General features: G+C 31.5%; 1 protein-coding gene across 2 annotated transcripts in view; it reads right to left on the reverse strand.

Moving 5' to 3' along the window:
• The window catches only part of LOC106103814, a 49,752-nt gene that overhangs the window by 11,228 nt on the left and 16,590 nt on the right, over positions 1 to 21,934 (reverse strand). For both annotated transcript variants that reach the window (XM_013283702.1, XM_013283701.1), the window contains exons 2-6: positions 20,479 to 20,570; positions 19,101 to 19,266; positions 18,524 to 18,632; positions 18,118 to 18,265; positions 17,242 to 17,371 (exon numbers count right to left, since the gene is read on the reverse strand). In XM_013283702.1, coding sequence (XP_013139156.1) covers positions 17,242 to 17,371; positions 18,118 to 18,265; positions 18,524 to 18,632; positions 19,101 to 19,266; positions 20,479 to 20,499 — 574 coding nt within the window. In that variant the 5' untranslated portion in view covers positions 20,500 to 20,570. The remainder of the gene's footprint in view (positions 1 to 17,241; positions 17,372 to 18,117; positions 18,266 to 18,523; positions 18,633 to 19,100; positions 19,267 to 20,478; positions 20,571 to 21,934) is intronic.

Below are 21,934 nucleotides of genomic sequence, written 5' to 3' on the forward strand. Positions count from 1 at the left end.
GCCGCGGGCTCTCGCCACCGCGCCGCTCGACCCGACGACACCCGCTGTACGCTGCGCTCTTGTTTACAAATGTTCCCAATCACATAAATAATTCTTACAAGTGTACATCCAATCACGATTCAAATGGCACCCGTCGATTCACTATTTGCTTCGGAGTGTTTAAAATGGGCTCTTCGTGAAAATCGGAGCAAAAGTTTACCTTCATGGATGTGCTTTACGAGACTTCCGCTGTTGTAAACACGATCGTATCGAAACGTTTATAGCATAAACTATTCGCGGACTTTTGTTTGCATAAGTTGGTGGTCAAATAAATTTTGTGATTCGTGCGTGGTATACATAATAAGTTTACACTGACAATATATTGACCGAAAATGCATTGAAAAACGTAATGGGTACCTATTTTAGTGACGGTTAAATAGAATATACGGTAGAATTTAATAGAGCAAACCGTCTATTGTTGCAGAGTCCGCGTCGACAAGTTAGATTGTCTCGGAGGCGGGAAACAAAATAGATAGTGAAGTTGTTGAATAGCTGGTATATCGACTTCGGTTTACTATAGAACCTATCGTTGCATGCATGAGGTGGGTCGTGTAAAACTTATGATAGAACTATATTCTTTGCTGTTTTTATTAATGTAATTTGTTCAATTGCAGTTGTTTATTATAAAGATATGCGAATGTTTAGAAAACTTATTTCTGTATTAAATCTTAGATACATAGTAATGTTACAAACATTTGACTAAATAAATTAATTTCAAACAAAAATTTGGTATCAATTCTATGATACATTTATTGTAGTAAGTAGTAGCAATGTTTTCTTTCAACTTCAGCGTATTGTGTGCGATTGGAAGTCAGTGGACACGTCACATAGATACAATAGAACAGCTGAGCGCCGACTGGCTCATGATAAGATACCAGCCGTCTATGGAAACGAACACAATGAAGAAAGCCACAATGTCAATATTACCTTGTCTATATAGGTAAGTGAAAATGAAAATGTTCTTGTGCGAGATTAGGTATTTTATATTAAAAAACTACAATTTCATCTTCTTTAGTGAATAATACGAAAACTATTGGTAATAGTAATCATAACCTACAAATTTTATTAAAGGATTAAATTATGTACACGATAAATCATTCATCATTTTAAAAATAATTAACTTTATTGTTGTTCTTTATTGCTCAAACTATACTTATTTATTTTAAAGTAGATATATTTATTTCACTAAACCGACTAAAATACTTAAGAAGCTTTCCGTCTTTCAAAGCAACAACAGACTTTTCAGATTGTTTGATTATTTTTATGATCCTAAAATGTTTTCATTTTTAGTCTCTTTATCTTTTTTCATCTATTCAACAGAAAAAAAGCATTTTTATCTATTTTATAAGATTTATCAACAACACTTCAAGTGGTACAAAATCGAACTGTGAACTTAGATGTTCTACCGAAAAAACATTTCGATGTTTGTTGTTTTTTTATAGTTATGCCAATCTTACCAGTTTATAAGGGTGGTTTTCAGCTTTTTTATTTGCTACATAATCATCTCGCGAAAAACCTTTCTCGACATGAAAACAATTGTCATTTATTTAAGAAAAAAATATAAGATTGGTTTTGTCGAAGTCTTTCTTTTAAATTGACATTGAGACATGAATAATGGATAGGCAGCTGTTCAAAATTAAGTACTCTTTTTATTAAGACCTTTGAACTGCTTTCACTTTCAAGTTCTAAGCTTTAGAACTTAAAAGTCTTTTAAAATACAATTACTTTGAAGAATTATTGCGTACGTATATTTATTGAATATCAAAGAAATCAAGCTGCAATAAGAATAATCTAAATATAAAATTGCCAACTGTTATATTTCTTTTGCATACACATACGAGTATTAGTTTAAAAACACAAATGATTAATAAAATCCGTAGATATTTTTTCAATACGACATTTTATTCGTTACGTTAAGAATTGTAAGACTACTTTGAAAAGAGTATTAAAAAAGTTAAAAATGATGCGAGAAACCGAACAAACGACAGATGCCGGGATCTCACCGCAAGGATTTGGTTTTTAAGTGCGAATCGCTAAACCAGCGCTGAAATGTATGAGCATGCTTCAGTTGCCTGTAGCCGAAACCTTTATATTACTTAACATTTTTATGTGTTTATAGCCTGAAAAACTATGACATGAAAAACTTAGTGCAAAAGTTACGCTTGAATTTTCAATTTTCAGTACTGAAGGATTAATATTATGAACAAACGGTTTATTTGCTGATCATTTTATTGACAGCGATTATTGTAAGTTTTATCTACATATAGTAAAATAAACAACAGGGATACAATTAGAAGTATTTAACTATAAAAAAGAGTTTAGTTTCGAAAACATTTCCATTGATAAAACAGTAGAGGTACACAAAATTTCCTAACTTGCTTACCTTTCTTAATCTAACCAAATTTGTTTATTTAAAATATGTAAACACATTAACATGAACGTTGCGCTTGTCCCGAATCATGTTATTTGCATAACTCTAGCTATTTTCGTGAACACTTATCACGACATGCTTTTCATAACTATTTATAGCCTGAGATAATTAATTATGTTAATGGATGTTTGATGACATGAAAAATATGCGAATACTCATATATGTATATACTACTAGCGGATAAAGATTAATTCCACACACTGTCGTTCATATTGTTTAAAAAGTATATGCTATATACCGAGGCTATGTCATCATCATCCACTTGCCCTTATCCCTTATGGAGGGTCGGCACAGTATGTGCTGCTCTTCCATACATCTCTATCAGCCGTCATATCTGAATTCACTCCTTTCTTAAGCATATCTTCTTTCACACAATCCATCCATACTTTCTTCGGTCTTCCTCTTCGTTTGTAGCCATCTACATTCAATCTCAACACCTTCTGGTTTATGTCCCCATCATTTCGTCGCATAACATGTCCATACCACGCTAACCTTTTGCTTCTCAATTTCTCCACCACTGGCGCTACTTTCAAACTTCCTATAATGTACACATTCTTAACTTTATCCAATCTTGTCACACCACACATCCATCTTAACATACGCATCTCAGCCACATGCAATCTCCTTTCATCCGCAACTTTGGTGGCCCAGCATTCAGATCCATACAATACGACAGGTCTTATGATGGACTTGTAGATCTGATACCGAGGCTATGTTTCGATGATTAAAGGTGTTTTGAACTTCTAGATTTTAATATAAAGAATCAGACTAAAGCACAACACGATTAATGTTTTTTAGGCATATTTTAAAATGTTTTCGTTGATCGAGGAGGTTTATAAATGTTTCAAATCTGTTTTTATCTTTTGTTCTTTAAATTGTCATAGACATTTGTATTCACATCGCATGCTATTGTTGCACTCCTTGTATCTTTTTTATTTTAGTTTTTATACACGAGCTTTATTTTTATATTTTGTAATTGTTGGTTATAAATGATTATTATTTTCATTATTGTTAAAGCATACCTAGCATAGTAGGTATGCTGTATAAAAATAAGATTATCTACACCTTAACTAGGGAGTAACTAACCTTAACAAGCATAAGTCTTTCTAAAGTATTACAATTTCCGACAGTAAAGGACTTGAATCTTAGATCTGTTAGACATCACTGTCAAAACCCACATTTTGAATAACTTTAGACTTTACGCACCGAGGTATATAAAAAAGTAATATACACAGTATTCCTCGAAAATCACATATAAGTTTCTTTGATATAAAAATAAACATCCTTACATAAGATTCAAAAAGCCATACTCGTAAAATATAACACTCGAGGGATATTCAAACAAATAATAGAAACGCAGACGTCAGACGTTCTATAAATACGAAATAATGATCTACAGTTTCACGTAAGTGCCAAAGAGGTAATAAAATCAATCTTACTCTCGTAACAAATGTTAGTGTAATTGTTTGTTCGTGCGGCAGGTGGCGCGGCGAGCGGCCGCAGGCGAACCGCGCGAATGAGACATTAATGTTATGGCTTTTGTGGCAAAATTATGCAACAAACTACCATATATTCTTATTTAAATTTAAATTTAATTATTAATACTACTAATTAACTAACTAAATAATTGTTTGAATATCAAATGTTACTAAATAAACTACGCCTTATAAGAATCGACAAACTTAAAGTAATTCAGTTCAATATTAAACTAACAAAACAAAAACGTTTTAAAAACTTATTTTTATCTTTCTTTAAAGTAACGAAATCTTAGTAAAATACGGGTATAACGAGATGATCCAACTTACATTTCCAGATAACAAGCGCGAAAGCGATGCAACAATTTGTATTATTTTTATTTTTTTTATTTATTAGAATAAGTTTTCTTCGAGTTATCTGCACTGGAGTTAAGTTTCACTTTGTTCAAACGTTGGTTGAATCCGTTCATAGCTTTGTTAAAAGTTAAGCTTTGTTATTTTATAGTTAAATGTGTGGAGAAGACGCGTATAGCAAAAATATACGAGCAATAAATTTAAATTACTCCCGCGTATTGTGCTGATGGTTTTATAATCTGTTTATCTTCATATGATTTATTGTGTTGAATGCAATGGCTCTTTTTAATATTGGAGATCGTTACATGAAATTTATATATTAAAAAATATTGTAGGAATACTTAAAATATACGTGGGTAACAAATTCTTAACGATAAGTTATTCACGTAGAGATAAATTAAATGATTTTTTATTACAATTTAATTACAAAAAATATTACAACGAGAATAAAACGATTCAAATACTTCATTACACTTCACGTAGTCAAAGTTATTTCATTAAAATCGGATCCAGTGCGTGGAGTATTGTAAACGATAAAAATCGTCGAACGACTTTTCAATGAATTTATAGGCTTTTGTTTTTCGAGGTTTTAAAATGCCGTTGTATACCGATCGTACAGTCGTTTTCGTTAACTGTTATTGTTCTCTAGTTATTTTTGTGAAATATTTTCGGCATGGGTATGTTGAAAATATAATTTACAAATAAAGTGATAATGTTAAGAAAGTATATCATCATCATCAGCACCAGCTCACTATACCTCCTCACCGAGGGGCTCGGAGCCTAACCTAAGTAAGGGGTGACTAGGCCATAGTCAACTACGCTGGCCCACTGCGGGTCGGTTGACTTCACACATATCTTTAAATTTTAAAGAATATGCGAATATTATATTTGAAAGTATATGCGTTCGTTCAATTATAATTGAACGAATGTATTGACCCGTTGTTCCAAATAATTCGTTTTAATTACTACGTCATATAAACCATTGGGCTGCAATATATTAACAATTACAAGTAGAATGCTTGGCGAAAAATAACTTGTTTTTTTTCTGGTTATTTAACGTCGTAGAATATAGTCCCAAGAGAAGTATACCTTTGTTTATATCACTTTTTAAGATTCTTTTTACAATCTAACTACAAATCATTGTTTTTTTTATCTTAGCCAACTTAGGTAGGCTTGAACTTTTAATTGGTATCTTTTTGTACATGTAGAGTCGGTGTAGCGTCAAACTTTGCAGCACTTTATTGAAAATGACATCGTCGCGACTTTGACGGTGAGCTTTCATGAATAATCATCGACTTTCACTGAGCTTTCGTTTTATAACTTTCATACACGGCGGTACAATTTGCATTTTAAGTTGAAGTCTATTCTACCTGAAGTTATATTCAAAGTGTGTAAAGATATAATTGCTTGTTGAACGTTGTCTATTTATGTCGATTACATTATACAGAAATGCAACATGACGTTAAAATGTTCTAAAATAATTGATTTCTTTAGAAACGTTTTCATTTTTTTTTTACTTCTACATACCTACTTACTTTTCCCTTGTCTGGTATTTCAATAACATGTTTCAAACATTTATTTCAAATTCAAAGCTTAACATAAAATAGAGTAAATACTAAAATACGTGGCCATTTCATATTTGAAACGTAATAAACGTACCTATAGTAGAGGTGCGGAGTGCACTTAGGCTCTCAGCTAAACTTTAACTTTATAATGGACGAATGTATAAGACGGCATAAAAGTTATAGCTCAGATAATATAACAGAAACATTCTCCACAATTTTTTTATAATAAGATTTAGTTAAGATAATGAACATAACCACATGATATTCATTGATTTTTTCCTTGCATTAGTAATCCACACATGGCATCATGTAACTACAATTGTAGAAAAACACATCTTGCTTCAATTACTTACATGCATAAACAATAACTAGATCCATATGTTACTACTAATATCCATATGTTACTACTACTTTTTGCTACATAATATAGTATTAAAAGAGTTTTTTAAGGGCTTTGTTAGCTTACTTACTTATATAAAACTAAGAAGAATAATATTTGATTAATCTCATTAATCAAGGCTTTTTATAATAAAATATTTAAAAGAAAAATGTAGTACTTACTTAACTTTTGCATGTTTATTTATTTAAGTACAATCACAACATATATATTATACACTTACAATGAGTTAGTTCACAGAATTGTTTCTTATATATTTGTAAATACTAGCTTACATAACATTTGCTAGTACTTATTTAATTAATAGTTTTAAGTTTACATTTCGTTTAATTTAAGTAACTAATATGTACTTATAAGTTCTACAAGTAAGTACATATTAGATCAGTTAAGTATAGTTTACTTATACAACTATTTTGTTATCCTTTTATATAAAACAAACGTTTAGAACTAAACAATTCCGCGAGTTTTGCAGCACGAGTATTGTTTACTCCGCTACGGGCTTCCGCTATCTTCCTCCGCCAGTTTCTTCAATGTTTAAGCTAATTAACAGCTACTTGAGAAAATCTTTAAACAACAATTTTTTAAATGTATTAATATTTAATATCAGTCACACATTTTATAAACGGTCAATATTAACTAACAATTAAACTTGCATCGATGCGTCCTTCATTCAATCACTTAGTCATTCAATGAACTAATAATTTAATAATAAAAGCAATGACATTTTTTTTTAAATAAGCAGACGGTATAATCAAAACTAGTTACCTATTTACTAGCATCCTTTTAATCATTCAAAACGTAAGTCGAGCTTACAATATAAACATTCATTATAGATTTTATTTAATGTAGAGTATATTTAGTAGAGTAGAGAGGTGGTTAAGTACTTGTAATCTACGGTCTTGGCTTCGAATTCCGCTATCTATCAATGTGATTTTCATTTTTTTCGGTGAAGGAAAACATAGTGATGCAACCTGCACAAATTGGCGAAGAAATTATAAAATATCCGTGAAGTCAACTAACCCGCAGTGGGCCAGCGTTGTTGACTATGGCCTAGTCATCCTAAGCTCCGAGCCTCTCTGTGGCAACGTATGCAAGTAGTAGTAAAGCTGGTGAAGATGATATTTAGTAGGAAAATCTGTTTTCATTATCTCAATATTCCACTGTCTGACATTACAAAATATCCATAAAATTCAATCACAGAATTTCTTCACTTTATAAATAAGAATTATAATAACGTGGGTTTAGGATCAAAGCTTTATTGAAATTGTCCGAATTTCTTATTAGAAGTTCGAGAGTCTTATTCGGAAAGTTACAAAGATACTTTCTTTCATTTGAATTTTCTTTGTATGTGTCATCAAGTTATTTTGATAAAGAATTGGTATGGCAAGGATTATACTTTTAAGTGTTTTTCAAATTAAGTAAGATTTACAAGTTAAGTAATGAAATATGATTCGTTAAATCGTAACTGGCACACGAAGTTAAAACAATTTATTTATAATTCAAGATAGAAAATATATATTTAGTACTTGTGGTAACTAAAGTTAATTGCATAATACATAAATAGGTGAATACATTAATTGTTCAGAACATGTTTCAATTTCAAAAATATTACTGTTGCATTGAATTTTTAAAAACAAACAGTGATAATTGAATAAAGTAAACAGCATTGTTCTCAATTATAATTAGTTATTAATTTATTAAAAGCGGTTCGCGGGCAATACGTATAACATAACCGTTCGGATTTAATGCACGGAAATGAATATCGGATATCACTGGATGAGCTTGCAAATGAAAATATTACTCTAGAGATACGTCCATTAACAACTATATTATTGGGAACGCATTATTTATTTAAGGATTTTTACGGTTATTTTTCTAATGGTCTGTATCTGTGGTTTTCATTTATTTTATCGTTACCTAGTGATTCATTAGTGTTTAGACACTCATTTCATGAAGTTATCGAACCAATAACACTAACGAATGGTTAAATGTAGCTGGGAAACTGGCCATTACATTATTAAAAACACGTTTAGATTGAATTACTATTTTTCTCCAGCATTCTCATTTATAAAACATTGTTTAAAATATGATAAGAGTGTATTATATCAAAATTTAAGGGTTGTATGTTAAAGTTTTACTGTGGAGGAAACCCTAATGATATCAAATAGTTCACTGTAAGCCAACCTTAATGTATCTACAGCTGAACTTGTGTGTGGATTCCGCCAAGTACTAGTCATTTGTTTTCATTTCAACTTGCGGTTTATTGTTGTAAGAAAAGAGAATAAGTTGCTCTTTGGCTTTCCGAACGAAGACTCTTTATTAATTTATGTTACAGACTTTTGTACCGTATTTGTCGAAAAATTATGATTATGCTTTGTATAATTTAATATATTACAAAAAAAGTATTAATATAGTTTAGAATTCTAATATACTTAAGGAACATTCAATGTGAAAACTTACTGCTGTTTAAAACAAGGAAAAAAAGATAAACATAACATCAACCACTATTTACACATTAGTCGAGAAGTTACAGAAAACATTTGAAACTTCTCAACCTTTCAAACAATTTGATTATACAATCTCTAGATACATATGTACACGATATGTATCGATTAAGATATCACAAATCACAAAACTAATAGTGTCCATTAAAACTTCATTAATCAAGTCTTAGTAAAATGAACAAAAGCATTCGCATACTTTTCTAGTCTAGTCACGTAGAGTAGATTAGAAATGGCTCAGCGATGGTATGACGTCACATTAAGTGAATTTTATCATTAACTTAGACATAGATCAATCAAAATATCGCTAAACGATTTTCTTAATAAGAGTTTTAAGTAATCCCTGGATTGATCTTATTTATAAAGCTTTTTGTTACGGTATTAAAAAATGTAATTTAAATTACGATACTTCATTATATGTTACGGTTTTTCTTTTCAGTAAAAATATACCTACGTTACTGACATTACTGAGGTTTACGGCAACTGCTTTCAAATTTTGCTTAAATTTAAGTAGGGTGTTTGGGATTTAGTATTTTTTAATATAAACAGAAAGTATACAGTTTACAGGTTTAAAGGTTTTCTTGCGTTTATTTTTGGACGTGAGTAATTTTTTTTTAATTTAAGTCGTAATCGGCGATATGAAACACATTGAAAACCCAAATACGAAGTAGTTACCAAAATTAATTTAGAATTCTTGTTCGGCTTAAACAAGAGTATTAAAGATACTTTATGAATTAAATTCATTAAACTAACTTACTTGATTTTCTCGGATTTTGTTTTTAGTAGCTAATTTTTTTTATGCCATAATGAAAAAGTACCAGCAAGCAACATTGCAATATATTACTACAGTAAAATATTTGAATATAACAACTACTAAGATATTTAAATTTTAAAAATGTACATTTAGGAATAACAATAAGATTTTCATTTTTGTACTCTTAAAAATAAAAAAAACATCAAATACACATAAATTTATTTCATTAGTAATTATAACCTATAAAATAATAAATCTTATAAAAGCCACAACTAATAATTTTCATCCGAGTTTAATTTGAATTTACAGCAATTCTATATTGAAGAAGTTTAATCAATGTTAAATTAAACTTAAATTACTTCTCCATTTTCTGATTTGTATATTTATTAAGGATTTGAATGCTAACAAGACCAATTTTATCTCAACATTAATTGTTGTTGAAAGAAACTAAAGTCCATTTAAAACAACAAAGAAAACCTTAGTTACGTCACCTTTGTAACCCTTAGTCACGTGACAATTCATTCAAGGTATTATAAAAATGTTCAAAAATATATTATTTTTAAGTAGCAACGCAATCATTTATAGCGACCGTACACAAGCCAGTAAAATGGTATGACATTTCCAAGTAATACGGCTCTGACCTCCATTACAGTAGGAAAGCCGAACAATGGAAAATATAAAGTGGCCCAGCTATTCATACTGATCTAACGATAAGCTACTTATGTCTTCCTTGATGAAACGATGCTATTTTTTAATATAATGACTATGAACAATTATACGTTAAATTCGTAATAATCTATCATCTATACCTATATCTATATAGGTATATAAGTAGTATGTATATGTGTAGTATGTAGGTACATATAATAAAAATGGAGTGTCTGTTTCTAATATCCGAAGAAAAATTCCAGATTTTGGGAAGATGATGTATTTGCGTTGCTGATAACGAAAATCGCATTTAATTTTTTTTTGTCTGTCTGTCCGCAAAACGCGTCTGTTCCGGGTTTACTCCGTAACGGCTCTGCCGATTTCGTCCAGACTTTCACTGAAGCGTAGCTGACATAGACGGACATATTATAGGCTTTTTAAAAATTCCGCGCTGTCAAAATGGCGTAACAGGTGATCTAAATTTGCGCGAAAAAAAAAACAGATTAATATATCAAAAAAATCTTAAATAATCTTTGTAAGAAAACACTAATCTTTGCATACGAATAATATTTGTTTCTCACAACACTATCTGCTCATTTCTTTTGTCCTAACAATGAAATGTACACGTACAGTCGACTGAAATCCAATCAAAGAAGGTAAACATTGATTTAAGTAAGCCGATGCTCAAATATTTGGTTACTCAATATACTGGTACATTGCTAATTAATTAATGGTACAATATCAATCACGTATGACAATACACCGTCGATCTCATAAAAGTATTGTTATTCTATTTAATTTGTAATAAAAGCATATTTTAATTTATAAATTCCTCCAAGCACTCAAAAATAGAAGGTAAATTTTAACGGACTGTCAGCTGACGAGCTTAATAATTTTATTTAACTGCTTAATCTCTTTAAGGCAAATTATCTCAGGACAGGTCTGATCACGACGTGTCAACAAATATATAAATTCGGGGAAAGCGTTGGATTAAATTGGGAATGAAATAAAACTTAATTACACTGCAGACATCAGGTTCTTGTACAATAAATACATTTACGCCATTAGTAAACCATAAGTGAATAATAGAAAACGGTCTTTGCTTTTATCTTATTTTAACCATTCTTAAAAACGTACCACTTTATGGGCATTTTAAAAAGGTATTTTATTAATTTAGATAAGGATTATCTGGTCATGTAATCTACAAGATTCTAAACTCGTTTTGATGGCAGTGGGCAGCGCTAACCTGAAGGGATTGTGCCGCCCACAACGACCCTTTTAGCTAAATTCTATTTAAACAAGTAAAGCTAACTTAATTATCCGCTTTCTTTTGTAGTGCTTTTTATCTATCCTGATATTATAAAGAGAAAGTAATGAGTGCTTCTTTTTATTTTTAAGAATAAAAAAGACTATTTTTTTAATTACTCAGAAACGCACGAATTGCCTTATGAAGTTGAACTAGACAATATTAGAATCAGTTCATTCGTATAAATATTACGGATCAGAAGAAATATTCTTTACAAAATAAAATCGTTAAGATATAATCCCCCAATCTAAATCTTACGCGAGCGACGTAAATATAAACTTGAAAAACATTTTCCGAAGAAGATTTTCATAATCTTTTGTGCCAACAACTGTGTTTTACTTATCTGAGAGTTCTTTCTTATTGATTTTAGTAAAGCAAAAGCATTTTGCCAGGATCGCAATAAAACGAGAAACCATATTGTCTTCTATAAGTTAGGAACCTTGTAAGTATACAGTTCTTAAATACCAAAAAACGTTCGTTTATTGGTATTTCATTCTCTTCTTTTTTAATTTGAATGTGGAATTTTTCTCTTAAGCCAGCTACACACGCTCGTTTTATCTAAACAGTCGGATCGTTCGGGTAAATCTAACGTGTGTAGGTAACTGAGAATTGAACAGTTATTCTTAGATTCAGGAACGATAGGACTGTTCTGATATAACTGTGAGATAAAACTGTTGCGATCTTCATAGTATATGTAGTCGCATCAACACTTAATAAACCCGGTTTTAAACCTGTAGACTAATAGGAAATCCGTGTCAATTTGGCAAAAACATCACCGAACTCTAAAGAATGACGAGAGACGAGACTAATCGTTTGGCGCCAGACAGTTGATGAAACAAATTAAAAACTTTTAACACCTAATGGCTTTGGAATTTTCCATTAATATTTTAAATTGTATTGATTATTCACAGATTCGTAATCCATAAATTGTTCTATATTAGAAGCAATGAATTTGAAAAAAAACATTATAGTTAGTTGGCTTTCTATACCATTGACAAAAACGACTGATTTTTTTTAGACTTCAGTTTTAATAAAATATGTAACTATGAAAATATCTGTACCATGGTATAGAAATAGAATAGTTTTGAACTTTTGTATGTAATGCAAAAAATACCAATTGACCAATTAAAAAAAATCATTTGCTAAGAATACTTTATTATCAAAGTAACTAGTTAGTTTTTTTTATATTCACGTTACGTTTATAGTCGGGGGGAACGCTGATTATTTCAGAAAACACTTGCTAGTATATTGGGAAAAAACATTACATGTAATATTTTATGTCCCTATATCTTTAATATGATGTCGATTTGCAGGTAGGTAGAAACTTCTTGATTATCTAGTACAGATGTATAATATTTTACGACGTCGTAAAAACATCAGACATATAGAAATATCGTAAAATAGAATATCTAATATGTCTGAATATTTGAAATGAAATTTTTGTATATCAAGTGAAGAGTTATAAATGTTTCTGACATTTATTTATGATTCAACTAGCTTTCGCTCGCGACTTTGTCCGCGTGGTATTAAAAAAATAGCCTATGTGTTCTTCCAGACTATTCTCTACATCTATGCCTAATTTCATCGAGATTCATTAATCAGTTTAAGTGGCCAACTCTAACAAATATTCATCCATTTAAACTTTCGCATTTATATATTAGTAAGAACAGGTTTGTTAAATACTTAAAACATTAAATATAATCTGTCATTTCAAGATTTCTATTAATGCTCCGCAATCTCACTTCTCATTATTGCGTAAATAATTTTCACCCTCATCATTATTCCGATATATCTGAGTTGAGTTTGACAACATAATCATTCTCGTAAAACATTTTATAAATTTAATCTATCATAAGTCATACAGAATTTAATTAAAAAACACTTCTAAGGAATAATGAGATTAATTAAAGGTTATTAGATATTATTTTTACATAATTTTCCTTTTTTGTTACTTATTTTTAGTAGTATCTATTAAAATAAGACAGTTTTGACTAAAAAATAAAGTAGGCATTTAAAAATAACATTACACAACACTAAATTCATTTATAACTAAACTCAACGAGATAACGTGTTTGTATAACAATAAATCGGTTAGAAAATCCCCACAAACTCGTAAGCTAAAGAAAGATGTACGATGTTTTGTAAGTCTTGCGACTAAACACTGTTTATACGTAAGTAGTGTTATACAAACATGTTACACACGTTATTACTGAGATATACATATATATTTATTCATCTAATTTCTTGTAGAACTTTAAACTCATTCCCATTACTTGGTACTGGTACATCAACACCTTATAATTTAGTTAAATAAATACATTTTTAAACGAAAAAAAATATAGACAGACAATAGCAGAGTTATAGTGTAGCTTCTCCATTATATCCAACTAATAATTCTTAAATCAGTCTTAGCAACGCAGGCCAGCTTCCTTTAACACCGATACAGCATTAGCGTTATAACTTGATTCCAATTTGCATGCGTAATATTCATCTTACGCGTGTAACAACGCTCCGGTTTGTAGATTCGATTAAGCACTCACAATATATATGTAAATTCGACATAACAAAGTTTAATTTACTTGCAGTGTATAGTTTAAAATTTAGTTTAAAATTCATCAGTAATTTCTCGAAAAAAAAGATGACATTTTGTTGAAGACACGTTTGCGAATCCATTGGATTGGACGTGAGAGTTTTCAGTAAAGCCGAGTGTAAAGTTACGTGCATCATGTTCCGTCGCTCCTTAATACTTTCCCTGTCAACGAAGGTTTACGTCTACCCTACATTTCCGTGTTCAATTTCGTTTAAATCTTAAAGTAAAACTGTTATAATTCTCATAGACTCTTACAACAAAAGAAACTAAATTGATATAACTAATCGTGGTTTGGTTTCATTTTTTTACAAGGCAAGAAACATGAAGATTGTAAATTCCTAATTTCTTATTCTAAGATTTTTATTGCTAAAGAGTTAATTCTAAAATAAATCTATTTCGGAATCTGTAAAGGTGTGGTGGCGTATAGTGAAAGTTATTTAGCGAGTAAGTACTCCGCAGTCTATACCTCGACGACAGCTGGTAACACCGCCGTGAAGAGGGTACGGCACCTGTCCACGCGTACCCTACCATGTGCAATTACAAGCTTTCTCGTATCAAATTAAATTTATATAAAACGACAGCGACACCGTCAGCTTGGAATGAAAAAAAAAAACCAAATGTTAGTAGACTATGTATTCTTTCAGACTATCCACTACATTTATTCATCGAAATCGATTCAGCCGTTTAAGCTACAAACTCTAACAAAAATCCATCTAAACTCTCGCATTTATAATATTAGTATGACTACCTGACATGAGTAGGAATGCTAATGTCGAAATAACAGATTATTAAAAACGTTCATTTCACAATTTTTTTGGCGAGAATATTTCTTTGTCCTTTTGAGGACGTTCTAATAAATTTCCATTATAATCTGTCTAATGGTTAGAAACGCAAAGGCGACAAGCCGATACAATACAATAAATAATTTCTATTCATAAGACTATGATATTTACTGCTTGAAATTCCATTAATACTTAGCATATGTGTCTTTTATAGTGTCAAAAGTGTTTGTAGATTTTAGATAGACGTTTAGATTTTAGATGTTCTTGTACTTCGTTCGTCGTAGCAATGAGAAGTGTGTCGCAGCGATAAACATCGCGTGCGTCAATGGTTATAATATTAAACGAGACGTCACATTTGTGTCGACGATAACGAGTACCTTTAGTATTTCCGTTACGCCCTTGTTGAAATAAACTTATTACTCTGTAAACACTTTAACCGATCGTCGTGCGTCACATATGCAGTTGGTAAAAGGATTTTTAACTTTCGAAAGCACTTATCTATACTATTATAGTAAAGCGTAAATACACACGTGTTTGTTACCTAAGATCTCAGCAATTACAGCATATTTTTGAATAATTCTTTTTTTAATAAAAAGCCCTACACTTACGTCACGCTTTAGGCTATATATTTTCACACCGTTAAAGTTAAGGGGTAAATATTTTGAATAAAGACCCTAATGTGGGAAAGAGACCATAAGTTGCTGCCAACATCAAGGAAGCAAGATTGTCAAAGAAAGGTAATTGGTATTTTGACATTTGCAATTGAGAATATGACAAATGCAAACAATAAATTTATAATTTCATGCGGGTGAAGCCGCACGCGAACAGCTAGTGATTTATAACACATATTATGATCATATATGTGCTAACTAAAAATATGGTATTGAAATAAATGTATATGTAATGTATTTATTATAATTAATGTATTTAAATACTGGTTAATGTCTGAAAAAAGAAGTATAGTCAAACAATGATATTTGGCACGGTGAAAGGCGCTGCTATTCTGGTTAGTATGGTCCAAAAGAAAAACTTACATGGTCATATAAAATGACTTGAAAGAAAAATAAATGATAAAACATTTATAGTAGGAAAGGGATCTTGTGACAGTTTTTGATACTAATGGAAGGGCGCAAGTGAACTATAATTTAGAGTGACTTATGTCCACTTTGTCATATAACTTTGCGGGTCTATACTAATTTAATATAAGATAAATGTAGAACTACTGTTTAAATCAGTGATATCGATTTATTCATATTTTACTATTTAGGATCCTCATTTAAAAACCCTTTTAACCTTCCTACAATATAGAAAAATATAGAAAATAGCATACTGAAACATTTTTAACATTTATTCTCATCGTAAATTAATTTTGCTATAAAATATTACCTTGTCCTTTTCTTGAAGGGTCTAGTTTCTACAGAAATGCGCAAGTCACGTTCTCTGATAACGTCATTTGCACTTGATACGTCTTTATACGGTACTGAATAATTATAAAAATGTTCAACGTAAAACTTTTCAAAAATTCGCATGTCTCTCATAAATTAAACAACTTTTTCTGTGTAAAACGAAATAAAATTAGGTCATCCGTTCTCTTTTAGCCTTCGATATCTGTTAGCAATTTCAGGTATTTAACATGTCCAAGTTTAAGGTTATAATAATAATACAAGTTATGTTATTTATTTCATCTATTATATAAAAACCAGCAAGATGGAGACAAAGTAAAGTAGGAAGAAAAAACATGTACATTATATAGTTTAAATAATTGAAACACAAATAAATAAGAGTTCTCAAGATTCCTAGTATTAACTACCAGAGCACAATACATACATAGATATGATGAAATATTCGCAGATGTAGTCAAATTAAGCGTAACAACAATGTTTGGAATATCGACAGCGCGCGAGCGATGAATACACTCGATACAAACGTTAAACTTCTGCTCGTAAGAAACTTTATTTTCTAACAGTAACATTCAATTGAAATTGAAGTTTGGTGAATTCTTTTCAAGATTTCCGATTTTCTCGATGATATATATGGAAACAAAATCGAAATCCGTTAAAATAGATTATGTTACTTACCACAATACCTAGTTTGTACCTAGCAAACTAAGTAATGACCTAGTCCATATTTGCAAAAAAACCTAATGGTATTTAGTGTTGTCAATCGATAGTTACAACATACTACATGCTCAACCAAAAATATAAACATGTACCATATTAAGATAATAATAAAGATGGAATTCATTTGAAAACAAATGAAAAGAGCAGAAATGACCAGAATCAAAATTATTTAACCTGTTCTCTTTCTTTAGTGTTCTACTTAGAAAAGGAGAGTCGCTACATAATATGCTTGGTAAGTACCTGTCTTCCTGCTCCATTAAAATTAAAGCTGTCACTTACCCATGTCGTCTATGAGAGGGGCCATTCTGAGCGTAACTCCGACCAATAGCAGACAAAGGAAGAGCAACAGACAGGCTGTCACCATAATCGTGTAGCGCGCCCGCCGCGGCAACTCGTCTGGATCCAGCACCTAATAACAAATTTAGCCGTTGTATAAATAGTATTGTTACTCCGCAACTAGGATTTATCTTGTTCCATTAATGTAATGGTTCATAATGAACTGGAACGTGAAATGCAAGTGTCAACAGATATTGAGTTGAGAACTCTCAAATAAATTTATTTTACTATTTGAGTATTTCAGTATCATATGTATTTTCAATTAAAGCAAATGAAACAATTTGTGTAAATATTCCAAGAACTATTTAACTAGATAAAAGTTTTGTTGTTAAATAAAAAGTAAGAATAAAACGTACTGGTAAAATATAAGAAAGCGCCATCTACATTTTGTTCTATGACAAACTGACAAGAGTGCAAGCGCCACGCGACGAATTGTGAAATTAAAGCTTCGTAATATATTGATTCAAACGCCATCTAGTTTGTGGTGAACAACTCCACGTGAATTTTCCTTGAAAAGCGGTGAATTGCAAAACATTTGGAATATCTTAAGATATATTTTTAATCGTTATATTAACAAATTAAAAATATCATCATTGTAAAGTAGTTACCTGTTCATTTATTTAACTCGTTATGAATAGCTTTGCAAGATTGTTTTAAGATTAGCACAGCGCATTGATTTTCTTATTTCTTTTGATGGGACATTCTTTTGATGCACACAAATGGTGTAATCGCATTTTTATCGCATACAATTTTTATTGGACTTCTTCGAAAGCGAAAATGAAAATACACACACACACACATATTGTGTGTGTAACTTACGTGTATGACCTTCGCCTGTTCATCAATAGCGGATACGAGCAGCGTGCGATGCTTCTTAGGTTTGTGTGAATGTGTGTTTGCGTGCGGACTGCGCCTGCGTCGCCGGCGACGTCGCTCGCTCCCCAACCGGCCGGGACTGTTTGCATTTCTGTTGAATAACAAATAATACGTTCATTTCATAGTAATAAAACCTAAAAGTCATCTGGAGTTACAAAATACTACTTTTTTATTAAATTTCTCTCTATCTGCTTCATGATTTCTTCACTGATCTTGAAAGGTTAATTACACTACAACAATTTTATCGGAGCGTCACGTAGAAGCTATTCGTCTAATGTAAGCTACAAACATTAACTTGGACGTCCTATCTATGACCTAGCTCGAAGATAGCTAATTCAACGTTTCTTACTTGTTGTGCATTTGCAGTTTGAGCTTCTTGCGTTTGTGCCTCGCGATCTCGTGTTCACACCAGTGCGATGGTAGCGTTTGCCCGGGGCTCTCCACCATACATGCCTCTTCTGAAATTATAAAAGTGATATGTTTTAAAAAGAATTCAGAATTTATGTAAAAGTCACACAGTTAAAACAGTCTTAATTACATACTTTTGAGGATTATAGGGCTAGTCATTTATATGTGAGGTTTAGTTCGTTTTTCCTAAGGATATTGTGATATTCGTAACGTTTCGTTCAAACATAGTTTATCGGATGTATTTGATTTATTTGGCTAAATTATTAAACTCTAGAATCCTTACAGTTTTTTGCGACAAGTAATAAGTTTTGGGTTTGATAGATATTGTACACTCATCATCATTCTCCTTATCCTACTCCCGTAGGGATGGCGCAACAGGTAATTGTCCTTCACTTAATTCTATCATACATCATCTCAGCCATCACTGTTTTCTTGACTATGTCACCTATCACGCAATCCTCCTTGTTACTTGTGAATCATCCCTAGATGTTGTACACTATACAATGTGTGATACTGACCGTCTGGCAAATGGTCCCGGAATAGCAACAGCAAGGGGTGAGTGCGTGCGCGACGGCGGGCGTGCTCGGCGTGCAAAGCGCGCGCCTTGCGCTCCACCAACGCGACCAGTACCGCCTCCAGCCGCGCCGCGCCAGACTCCTCCGTGCATACTGCCTTGTCGACCGTCTGCAGAACAACATACATCATAACTATCAACTCTTCTTTTTTACAACCAGAGTTAACAACACCAGTGATAGGCTTAGTTCGTTTTAAGCATAAGCAGGAACTATGAGATTCTACGTGGACACATGGATTAAACTAGTTTATGTATTTGGCAATTTTAAATAAGACTAGACAATTTTACAAAATGCACGATATGGTTCTCTGATCTTTAACGATGACGTCTAAAAATTAGACCCTGACCGATTAAGAAAATTAGCCATAATCGTTAATGCAATGTTAATAGATATTTTTTTAAAAAAGTTGCGAAAATTGTTCGTTAAATACCAGTTGTATGAAGGTTACAATCCACACAGATTGACTGCCAATACGGAAATTAACCGGCACGTATCGCCTCGGAAAGTAGGTCTTTCCGCCGCAGTGTAAGTGAGCTTTACTCTCATCCAAATAGTGGACTCAAGTTACCAATGATTGCTTATTCGAAAAGCAATTTAAAGCAACTGTATAAATAAATTGTTGCATTGCAAAATTACAAATGAACGAAATGGGATTTGCATTTTACAGAGAGATCAATGCAGCTAATCCGTAAACGAATATTTTGACTGCGCTGTGCATTTATGTATTCCGAAATCAGGTCCATTGACAGTATTCATCATTTGCACCTTTCTGTTCGAAGTGCAAAATAAATCTTAGAAATTTATATCATCTTTAAAAGAAATCTCCAAGTATTTTAATAACGCTGAGTGATAACATGAAACGTCATTAAGATTATTGTCTTCAAATACAGGCCTCGGGGAAGCCTCTTTTATATCTCTTGCGATATTACATCTTAATGGGAATCTGCTTTGGAATAAATAACCGAGAACACGATAAAAAGCAATACATTTCGGCAAATCTAATCTGAATATTACGTAAAAGAATAAAAGGAGAATACCGAGTTAAAATTCAGTTGTTCGAAATGAACATTCAAGCTGTGAAAATCCGTTTAAAAAATTGGTAATATTTGTAGTTGTCGATAGAATTTACTGTTATGATCATTAATGAAGATAACATTACGAGTATTTCTGAATAGTAATACTAGCAAGTTATTAAAAAATTCTGGCAAATGATTCACGTCTTTGGTGGTACTCTTAACAATTTAGCTATTGACGCTTTAGATAGTTTGGTTACTGTTTGCTAAGATTATTCTGTGTGATTGTTTACTAACAAAAAACTTACATCGGTCGACTGCTGCCGCATAGTGAGAGGGCGGCCGGCCCATGTGGTCGATCATCGCCTCGCGCCGGCCGTTACCGCGGCAACCAGCACATCTGCAGGCACAAATATGTATTACTAGCTTTTCCTATACGTTATCTTGTTCCAAATTCTCAAATGCAAAGGACAAAAGTCAAATGCACAAATGTCAACTATGGCAATTTTGCTTCCTTGATGTTGGCAGCTTGTAGTTTATGGTCCTATTCCCACATGAGGGATTTTTCCAATTTATTTACACCCTAAGTTTAATAGCGTGAAAATATATAGCCTAAAGCATGAAGTAAGTGTAGGGTTATTTATTAAAATAGAATTATTCAAAAATATGCTGTAATTGCTGACATCTTACGCCACAACGTAGTGTGTGTTTACGCTTTATTATATTAGTACAGATTTAATTAAGCCTTTATTAACTGGTAGAAGTAAAACTGCATAAAAGTTATTCTGTCGATGAGTTACGCATTTACATCCGCCATTTCTACGTGTTGCCAGTTTGTAAGAATAAGCGAAAATTAATTTATAAAAAGGGTAGGGTGAAATTTTCTTATAACCAATTTAAAGTTTCCAATAAAATTTATTAACAGTATGCAAGAGTATATAAAAAATGGTTTAGATAAATAACATAATGTAAATGAATATGGAAACCGACTATTTTATATTCAAAATATCTCTTTGGTGATTTAGGTTATAAATGAAGAGTAGTTCGTGCAGTCATTCTATGTAATGGATACGTCCGTGTTTCACAACTAGAGCTTTGTGATGCGGAATGTAAGCACTGACAAGTCAATTTGAAATAATGCTACATTTACATACAAAACCTTGTTTTCAGATTATAAATGTAGTACAAACGTAAGTAATTATTTGAATAAAACAAATTTAAATTTACTTCTATTACTTGTTATAATTTTAAACAAAAGATATTTTAATAAAAATAGACCTCAGTATGTTACAACAAAAATTTACGGCACTGTAGTTGTCTCTTGCTCTTATTGTAATAGTTAAGCAGAAGCGAAAATTATAAATACTTGATTGCGTTAACCTTAATTATATTTTCAGAAGCAATAACGGAAATAATGTGCCTTCAATTGGTTATTCAATAAATTGCAGATGCAACACTTTTATTTCATTTAATGATGGTTGGAGTAAGGTGTGTACATATTGTTATTAAGTACACATTTAGTTTCATATTCGAATAAAATCAATTTAAACTCTATTGTAAAGTCGTTCAAACATGTAAAATTCGTGCAAACGAAAGGAAAATCCTTTTTTTACCCGCATGTCCGTCACACGCGCATTGAACCGTGATTCTATTTTTAGCATTACTTCCGTACTACGTCACAAAAACGTAAAATATTAGGTCCGCAGATATTATTCCAATGGTATGAAAATTGAAAAAAGTGCACATGAAAGTAAATGTTAACTA

This window comes from Papilio polytes, unplaced genomic scaffold (genome assembly GCF_000836215.1).
Source record: "Papilio polytes unplaced genomic scaffold, Ppol_1.0 DF823731.1, whole genome shotgun sequence".
Taxonomy (NCBI): domain Eukaryota; kingdom Metazoa; phylum Arthropoda; class Insecta; order Lepidoptera; family Papilionidae; genus Papilio; species Papilio polytes.